General features: G+C 46.7%; 2 protein-coding genes across 4 annotated transcripts in view; both read right to left on the reverse strand.

Annotated features, from left to right (window-relative positions):
* The window catches only part of sik2b (salt-inducible kinase 2b), a 28,254-nt gene extending 24,341 nt beyond the window's left edge, over nucleotides 1-3,913 (reverse strand). For 2 of the 3 annotated variants that reach the window (XM_047036408.1, XM_047036406.1), the window contains exons 1-2: nucleotides 3,401-3,913; nucleotides 508-624 (exon numbers count right to left, since the gene is read on the reverse strand). In XM_047036408.1, coding sequence (XP_046892364.1) covers nucleotides 508-624; nucleotides 3,401-3,541 — 258 coding nt within the window. In that variant the 5' untranslated portion in view covers nucleotides 3,542-3,913. The remainder of the gene's footprint in view (nucleotides 1-507; nucleotides 625-3,400) is intronic. The other variant, XM_047036407.1, reaches the window with a different exon arrangement.
* An 865-nt stretch (nucleotides 3,914-4,778) lies between these two features.
* Nucleotides 4,779-9,909, reverse strand: part of laynb (layilin b) — a 5,687-nt gene continuing 556 nt past the window's right edge. The window contains exons 2-7 of the mRNA XM_047036409.1: nucleotides 9,089-9,398; nucleotides 8,418-8,575; nucleotides 8,254-8,298; nucleotides 7,632-7,718; nucleotides 7,240-7,351; nucleotides 4,779-6,615 (exon numbers count right to left, since the gene is read on the reverse strand). Coding sequence (XP_046892365.1) covers nucleotides 6,291-6,615; nucleotides 7,240-7,351; nucleotides 7,632-7,718; nucleotides 8,254-8,298; nucleotides 8,418-8,575; nucleotides 9,089-9,398 — 1,037 coding nt within the window. The 3' untranslated portion in view covers nucleotides 4,779-6,290. The remainder of the gene's footprint in view (nucleotides 6,616-7,239; nucleotides 7,352-7,631; nucleotides 7,719-8,253; nucleotides 8,299-8,417; nucleotides 8,576-9,088; nucleotides 9,399-9,909) is intronic.

Below are 9,909 nucleotides of genomic sequence, written 5' to 3' on the forward strand. Positions count from 1 at the left end.
AGAGCTCATGCTAGGAGTTTGGGGGAGTTTCCAGGCCACTTCATGGACGTTGGACGCTTGTTTTTCCCCCACCAGGTCCGTCAAATATCATCAGTGAACATTGTTCACTGGGTGGGACGAGGAAGCTGGGATTGAGTGTTTAGCTGACAGAACATTCTACCAACGTATATTGTGAGCGTCGTTGGTCTGACCCAAACCATTCTAGGCTACGCAATACAAGTAATCTAGCACCTTGGCAGACTACCTGCCAGGTCAGCAGAAAGCAATAGAAGTTAGATATTAACTAGGAGCTGATATCCATGAAGGTCTGGTGGCACTATGACGACAGCCTGCAGCCAAGGTGTTTACTAACCAGAGTCTGACATTGGAAGAAACAAGGTTATGACAATCAACACTGAATGGTGAAACTGTGGAAGTCAGCCTAGTTCTAAAACTCACAAGCCAGTTCTCAGATGGGTTCTAGAACCATACAGGTTAACCTAAGAGGAGTCCTCAGATTCTGCTTACCTGGTACAGCTTAATAATGTGAGGGTGGTCCAACATCTTCATGATCTGGACCTCCCTGTAGATCTTCTCCAGATTCACTGCGTCCAGCTGGGTTTTATCTATGATCTTGATGGCCACCTTAAGAGGACACAAAACACACGATTAGGCTCCAGCTGACATCGCAGCACTGAAATACTTTGTCATGTCATTTTCAAGTTTGTATGTGCGTGTCTGGTAGCGTTCACAGTTGCCAGCCTCCAGTCTTCAGCCTGTCAGCTGTCCTATGTGCAAAACAAATAGCGCTGGTGTTTGTATGAGAAGATGACAACCGGCTGTTTGAACCAATGTTTGCTGAGGAGAAAACAACAGAAACTGAAGACCACAACTGGCGACCCAATTCAAGCTCTTTGGCGTTGATTAACAAGGTCTGATCACTGGAGAACCCAGTTTCACAAACAACATTTCATCACTTGGACTTAGTTCACAACTGTCTGTGAGCCAAGTGGAGACAGAGGGGAGAGAGAGAGGGGGGGGGAGAAAGAGGGGAAGACAGAGAGAGAGAGAGACCCAGAAGGCTAAACAATGAGTGCAAGAGCGACAGCAAAAGAAAGAGAAGAAACAAATAAGAGAAAAACCGAGAGAGAAAGGGGAAGAAGAGAGAGGCCACTGTGCCCGCTCTCTCCCTGTAATCATGCCACTCTAATCTGAGCTGAGCTAACTCCATGTCTGATTACTGAGACCCACAACACTAACACTCCTCTCATCAGCACAAGAGAGTACACACATGCACACACGACAAACACGCATGTAAAAATAGGAATGCATGTACAAACACGGGTCTGACAAACACGTCACACACGCACTACGGCACAGGACTGTGAAACATGACACACACGCCACGAAATAGAGGAACCTGACACATACACACTTTCTCAAGGTGCAGAGTGGAGTGACTGCAAGGTCATGTGAGGAGAGGCACGCTGGTAAAAGGGCGACCGTGGACAACTCCAGGCCACTGAGAATGAGGTGTCTGGCTATCTGCTGAACCAACGTGGGGTGATGTTGAAAGACAACAGTTAATCACAATGACGAGGACATTTTAGGGTTCCAGACCTTTCTGTCCTCCCCCACATCCTTCGACAAGCTTTGAAACCCGGCACACATGAAGACGAGGCCAATGCATGTTGTAAGCCTGATTGTATCAAATGCCAGGTTCTGGTCAGTGGTGTATTCCAGCATGAAATAGTGGGTGTACTGTAAATGTATCATCGCTGTGTCACTGCTCATGATATCATGGGCGTCCGGGAAATCCTTGCGGACATTTGACGTTCACTCACGTCCCGTACACTCCACCACTGGTTACTGATGTGGCGTTCATCAACCATGCTCAGTGGCCCACATAGGTCGAGCTGGCTGGGGTGTGGCATGACTGACCTGACCCCAGAATGACCTTCCGCTTATCAGCCAAGACACTGGGCCACTTGATACTTTTAACAGGGGGAAAGGACATGTGGACAGAAAAAGCCTTACGACTAAGATTCTTGGTTACAAAGAGGCTTTCGATTTGGAGACCAGTGAACTACACTTACACATAAACACACACAAGCACACGCAAAGACACACAGACACACTGTCACAGACAGTCAGAGACACAAAATTGGTACTGAGGGAAGCCTGACCAAGTGTCATCACAACCAGTGTCGTGGAACTGGCTGGTACTGGGATGATGTTATCGGGTCATTCTCCAGACACAAGCTAGTACTGGTCTGCTCGACAGACCAGAGACAGACCTGCCATTCACTGAGGCCATCACGTTAGAATGACTGACAAGGGTGACTAGGATCCCAAGCATGCCTAGGGTATGTGCTGAGCCTCAATACAGCTCAGTGTGTTAATGGTGGTGGTACATTGACAGAAGAGGTTTTAAGGTTAGTCCTTGACTCTATCCTATAGGAACTTTTAACCCATTGAACAAAATGAACGAGAAAAGAATACGTTTTTAGCAACTGTAGCAGGTGTAGCTGCACGTGTAGGCTTAATTTAGTTGTTATCTTAGATTCCATGTAGTTTAAAAACAGTTAAAAAGTAGACCTTTTCACGTAAAAGTCATACAAGCCTCGGAATTCACTAATTATACATTTAGAACACCGCCGTGTGAATGCATGGCAAATCGCTAATCTAGTGGCATGGTATTGTCCTTCCCTAAACCTTCATGTCACTGAACACTAACCCGACACTCCCCTACTGTTGGTAAGACCTAAAAATTAGAAGCAGTCTACTTAAAGGCTGCAAGGGTACAAGACTTTACGTTAGATTGCCGTTAGTACCCACACCTTTCAGAACAAGGGGTCACGGCCCCCCCCCTCCACAGAATACTACACATATTCTTTCGCCTGGCCCAACCAAACCACATCATTATTGGGTTATGTAACAATAACGGGAGCAAAGACCTATGCAGCATGGCCCAGATAGCCAGCACCGTATTTACAAGTTAGCTAGCTTGTTTACAGTACACAAGTCCCAGGGGCTGCTTGGCTGTCTCAATCCAAGCGGATAGTTCAGAGCCAAGTTTAGGATAACGTGTGTTACACCTTACACAACGTGTTAAGCTTACATAGGCAGCGCTGTCATAGTTTTTAATGCTTGACTTCAAGTGCACGAATAGTTGAATCGCCTATACACTGTAGGTTGACAACCTCTTCTACTTAACCAGTATGAATTGAGATCAAGTTATCTGGCTAACTAACTCTTGCAATGTAGGTTGCAGCTAGCTAGCAACCAGTAGTTGCAATAATAAGGAACCACTGGTGCAGATTTGCTGACTTTAGTTTAGATGATGTGAAACTGACGAGAATGCACAACATGTAGAAAGGTTAAATAGTCACACTTTTGGCGTTGCAAGAATGACACCCACCTCTGTCTTGGTAATACGGTGCCTGGCAAGCTTCACGACCGCGAAATTTCCCTTTCCTAAGGTGCGTTCGATATCATAGAAGCCCACGCGGACAGGACCCCGGACCGGACTCGGTTTTTGGAGAGTGTCAGCCATGACCATGCTGTTCTGGAGGGGCTCGGGGAAGAGGAGGAGGTAGCTCAACAACCAGCCAGCAGACTCGCCACTTGAGTCCTGCTACAGATGACAAGGAACAGAAAACAAATTGCCCGCTGAAATGTGTCTATCAAAAATAGACAAAAGTTGAATTCTTAGTCGCCCGGCCAGCTTGGCGTTGACGGCCCTTTCCAGACCCGCTAGACCAAGCAGTAACGTATGTTAGCTACATTTACTTTTGCTTCGGGCTGTCAATCCAGTGTCCAATACAATAGAGCTATAATATTTCAGCTAAGGCTAACTGCCTGTATTAGCTGGAGTACAAGAGTTGACTAGCAGGAGGCATCGTGTTCTGTGGTTGACGTGTATTGACGTCAGAGCCGATGGGGGTATTTGTACAGGGGGCGGGCCTCCGAAGCCGTTCCACACTTCAGTGCCAATTGGTTTCCATAGCGACCGGACCCACCTCTTACGTCAACCGGTAACATTGCTATTCTGAAATCTGTTTGCTCGGCCGCCCTGGGTGCACGGATAACTTTGAAGTTCGGTCCTTCCAGGTGCTTAGTATGTGCTTTTGTCTCCCTTGAGTCGAAGTACGGGAACACGGGTGCTATTCATGTCTATTCACACACCCAGGCAAATTGCTTCTACTATTGTGCTGACAGATGTGTGTGTGTCAGCTGGGCCCAGGAAGATGTGAGATTTGAGAAAGCTTTGTGCACACCAACCAGGCATCATTAAATTATGCTTATTCTAGAGAAATAAATATGTATGACATGATTGCGTTAATCGTGATGAATCTGGTCAGATGCATAACTGAAACTGAATAAGAACATTAAAAAATGTAAGCACTTTTTGAAACATCCCCACAAAGTTCGTAATCTCACCCTCCTCCTTCCTGTATAGTTGACTGATCTTTGACATGCTTGATTATATCAACGAAATTCAAAGAATATGTTACTACAATTCATGTGTCATATTCACCTACAGCTAATACGTGTGAAAAAGGGCTAACTTTTAGAGAATGCATATGTTCAACATATTGTACATATGAATGTTCAACAGTCAGTCATGCAACAATGCGAATTTTAAGCAAAAATGTCTCTGAGGGAACATGTTTGGAATAATTGCAGTAGAATGAACCTGATTCTAAAAAGTGTCTGTGAAAGCCAGTAAATTCAGTTAAATATGGCCACCTGGTGGTAAAAAGAAGAACGTTATGAAACAAGGTAGAAACATGACGTCAGTTATTCTCTCTTTATTAGACATCGTAGGAGAACAACCACTGGTTTCATCTACCGTAGGCATAAACTAATCTCGCCGTTTTGGAAATTCAGACAAATACTAATTGATAGAGAACACACAGGTAATTTTTTTTGCAATCCATCCGACGTGCCATAGAACAGAAATATTGATCATATACAGGTCCTGCAAGTACATGTTTTCATAAGAAATCTGACTATCCTGTTTGTAACACGTAGGTTCATGGATCTTGCCTATGTAGACCAGGCAGCACCCTCAAGGCCTCATTTCTGCTCCTCTGTCATGGACAAACTTCCTGCATGTAGGAGTTCCAGATGTGCTTTTGGCATTTCCTGCCCAACATCCTCCAAGAACACGCTCACGCACTCCGCCCCTCCTTCTCCTCCTGAGGCAACACTTTTCCACCACACTCTCAGAAGCTTACAATTTGCAAGCACAAACACACGACACATACACACACAGCCCCACCTGAATTGAATATGGACGAAACACAACATATTGGATATTTTCTTATCTGATCTACAGCTAGTTTTCAAGGACTGGAATAGGCTAAAAGACAATACTATGATACACATTCTGATCCGGGTTTAAGAGAAGATCCATGGCCTAAATCATTCTGAAGCGATCATATTCTCAGAAAAAAACAGGGATGAGTTAGTCAACATTATAGTTAGGAGAGAAAAGGGAGAGAGAGATAAAATGTAGAGAAAAGGGAAGCGAGAGAGAGAAAGGGAGAGAGAGCTGGTAGTCTCTCAATTTCTGTAGGAATAGTCCTGTTCCCTGACATCAGCTTCCACACAGGAAACGTCACACAGGGGTGACAGCACACAGCCACACGCAGACAGACACGTGCAGACACTCACACACAAGACACACACACACGCACACACGCACGCACACACACACTCAAACAGTCAGCTTTGTAGGCACGGTGACAGGGACATCCAGACCCAGAAAGAACATTCATGGTGAGACAGGCCAGCTGGGCCTCTCTCTCTTTGTCCTTATGGAAACAACACTGGTGCAGTGAACTAGTCACTCTTGTGAGGAGGGGGAATCTGGCTTTAAGGCCTGGAGACCTGCATTACCTCCCCAATATCAAGGCCCAGTGTCTAGTTTAGCAGGTTAAGGCTATCGAGAGAAAAAGGCAGGAGACCCAAGTTCAAAACCCCCTGCGTCTGCACACTCCCCACCCAACCAGCAGACAGGAGGCTACAGCATGGGTTAGGATCAGTCAGGTGTCCATGTGACCGAGGATTACCAGATCTGATTTGACAGATGTTACTGAGGGGGCAACAGCAAGTGTGGGGGGGGGGGGGGGGGGGGACACAACATAATTTGGACAACAGCAGGGTGAGGTCTAGAGTCAAGACCCATGGAAACTGTTCCGGATCATCCGTGCCTTTCATTTGCATGTCTGGATGTTGTGTTTTCCCAAAACAAAATGGAAACCCTTCACCACAGAGCCCGGTCTGGCCTGGTAAGACCTCGTTCATCCGTAGATCTCGTTCTCCACCCAGCCTGTCTGGCTCCGGCCCCTACACGTCTCGTAGATGTCGTTGGTCACAAAACCGCACTCTGTCCCCGGGCTCGGCACGTTCTCGTAGTCGTCCCACTGCGAAAGCCCCGGCGAGGCCGGGCAGTGGGACATCCTGGCCACCACCTCCACCCCCCCTCTCAGAGCCTCCAGGGGCAGCTTGGTGACGGGGCTGCTGGCGTAGGGGCCCTGGAAGGGGGGACAAGGCCCCAACAAGTCTGCAGACACCCACTGCTCTGGAGAGGGGCTGCAGGGGAAGCGGCCTGTCTCTGTCTTCCTCCTGCATGGGACACACGTGACACACGTGACACAGGCTCGTAGACAGTTATATATATATATAACACAGGCCAGACTGGAAACTACGACACAATCTGGAGTTGGTTTCCAGACTTAGATTAAGTCTGTTGTTTTTGTCAGGTCACCCTGATGTGTAGAGAGCCATAGGCACACACAGCCAATCAAAGAGTCTAGACAGTGATGTCTATGCTATGTGTCGAAAGAGCGTTTGTTGGTCTATTCTTACCGTGCATGAAATTGACTTCTCTAAGCAGATCTGTGCCTGCTTACATGACATTGTGTGATGTTGCACTCATGATGCTGGACACCCATCATACCCTCTTCATAACCACCACAGATTGGACTGTCACCATTAAAAATACAGTGTGTCCAAACTTTTGACTAGTACTGTATATAAACATTATAAAATATATGTATACAAATATAAGGTATAAAATGCATACTTTTTCAGTCACCACTACATTTACTAATTTAAAATACACTTTTCTTGAAAGCGACATACAAATGTTCCTGTGCTAAGTGCAGCAGCATGATCTAGTAGGACTGACAAGCTTCTTTCGACACACTTGTGCACAGTTCCAACAGTATTCCAGTAGTCAGTGGTTACCTCCCAGCAGAGCGTCGGTAGCAGTAGATGCCTGTAGCCAGCAGCAGGATCAGCAGCATGACAGGGATGGAGCCAAACAGGAAGTAGGACAGGCTGCTATCTGACAGAGACACTGGGAGCAGGGGCGGCAGAGACACATGTTACTGTGTCAATCTATGAGAGGGGCTTGGAATACGATATGATGATAATAATGTTGAGGACAGCAATGCAAAGTGTTTGAGATGTGGTTTAAAGTCGTCATGATCGGCTTGTGATCGTACCAGTGTTGAACGAATGTGCTGGGTCGTTGTGAGGTGGAAGCTATCCAGTTCTTGTTCAGTGTTTGAAAATAAAAACTGTCAAAGGCAAATGAGTTGTGAGTTGTGACAGAATGAGAGCATGATTGGTCTTACCTGATGATTCAGGTAGACCTATTTTGGTTGTCTCATCTCTCTCCGTCGCTGACAGGACGATCGTCCTCAAAGACACGTCTGGGGGATCTAAACACGGAACCCCACCGGGACTTCAGAAGCAGCGGATCATTTCATGGTATCTAATCTATAGTCAGTCAGTCCATATAAACCAAGGCAGTCCAACCATGTTCCTGGAGTGCTGCCATCTTTAAGGTTTGGGCTCCAACCCCAATTTTGCACAGCAGATTCTTATTGTTAGCTGGTTGACAAGCTGAATTGTCAACCATTGTTAGTTACAATCGGGGTTGAAGGACGGAAAACCTACAGCAGGGTAAACTTCCAGGATCATGGTTGGACAGCCCTGACTCACTCTGGGTGACTTTACTCAGTGTCAACACTAGAGGCCCCACTTTCCCAGCCTCCTCAGAACCCACCATGTAAACATGTTTCCAGATATTTTGTAGCCCAGACATAAACAATTGTCAAGTGCCAGGGACAAAATGACTGGTTGTGAAGAATCCTGATTCTCAGCACTGTTTAAAAATAGCTCAACCATCACAAAAATAGGTCACAGAGACAAGCTATTATTTTCTGTGTAGGTGGGTGCTGGGTGAGTGTTTACCTGTGTGTGCTGCGTTTGCCCCCACCGTGAACGCCGATATTTTCTCTGAGAAAAAAAACATTGAAATTGAGCTGACAATTAGCTATTCTGAAGGGAGGTCTCCAGGTTGACTGTATGAGTTCTCCGGAATGTCCCGGATAGTTCTAGAGTGTTCCAGAGCTCACCCTCTGAGTATTTGCAGACAAAGTTGTTCTTTAAGTTGCAGTTATCATCATTCCACCGGAACAGGAAGTGGCCACCCCGGTTTGGCAGGGCAAGATGCCGGTGGGACATGACCACACACCTCCCCTCGCCACAGGATGGCGCGTCCCAATGCCAGTTCCTAAAGAGTAGAGAGTTTGGCACAGGGTCAATATCTATACCAACAATCCACAACCACTCTAAACTAACCACTCACAACCCCTCTTAGCTCACCATCCACAACTACCATACATCAAACTCCTCAATAACCTGTATGCACCACCAAGTCACGTGTACAAACCACACTCGATCCTAGCTGTGGTTACACGTCATGGACTCCAACATCTCCCACCCTAGCTTGCTCAGCAGCAATCCAACCGGCTGCAAACACCTGCCTGGTTCTCTCTCCACCGTCACATATCTGAACCCGAGTCCCTAGCAACCTTACCTTATGCACAACATACCTCATACCATACCATACCATTCCTTCTGCTGAACACTCATAAATACTTATCCTTCAAACGAAGGTTCATTCCATTCGTTTTGTCACCGGCAATGTTCTCATGATTAACATTCTTCAAGGACAAGGTTTTCTACAAGGCTACCTTCCAAACCCTCAGATACCAACACTGAGATCAGTAGCTAATCTGAGCACCTGAAGGTGTCTTTGCTGCCGTCCAGCCAGGAGTACTCTGAGGAGCATCTTGGGGCGGTCCCGGCAGCTCTGAGTGGCTCTCTCCCGGCCCCCTTCAGCCCGATCCAGAAGTCCCCGTCTCCAGACTCCATCTGCTGGATGAACCTCTCCACCAGGCGCTGCTCGTTCTCCGTCTCGATGCTCAGCAGGTCGCCGCCGTCGCCCAGGCATGCCCGCCGCGCCTCCTCGAAGGTCAGACGGCGCCGGCTGTCCTGGTAGTACGAGATCTTGTAGCATGGGCGCTCCGTGCCTCGCCGGCAGATCCTCTGGCCTGGAGGTGGGGGACGTCGTTGAGGTCATCATCATCAACATCCTTTTTATCATACTCAATAGCAGTTGTATTATAAACCCCATCAATAACATTTAGCCTACTAATCTTTGCTCCTACCGGGGTCAGACTTTTCATCCCCATTATCTTCATTGTTACTTGTCATTTTAAGCCTCTTTGTGATTTGTCTACTCTAAAGTTTACACAGTGGGATTCAGATATTTCAAAACATTCACTAAATGAAGTCTGTCTTGTTATATTGCATGTAGTTGTGCAACAGAAACGCAGTTCATCTCAGTCTCAGCTTCAGAACAAGAAAGTCTGTTGACAGAGAAGTTTCCACTCCATCACATGACAGGAACGCTGGCTGCAGCGTTGTCCTGAAGAGCAGACACGCAGCAAGTTCAGTCCTGTCACTTTAGTACTACGGTGGCGCAATTAATAAATTGTATTAAAAAAGAACATTTAGAAAAAACATGAGAATACACAAAATGCACACCCACCCATCGTAACC

This window comes from Hypomesus transpacificus, chromosome 15 (genome assembly GCF_021917145.1).
Source record: "Hypomesus transpacificus isolate Combined female chromosome 15, fHypTra1, whole genome shotgun sequence".
Lineage (NCBI taxonomy): Eukaryota > Metazoa > Chordata > Actinopteri > Osmeriformes > Osmeridae > Hypomesus > Hypomesus transpacificus.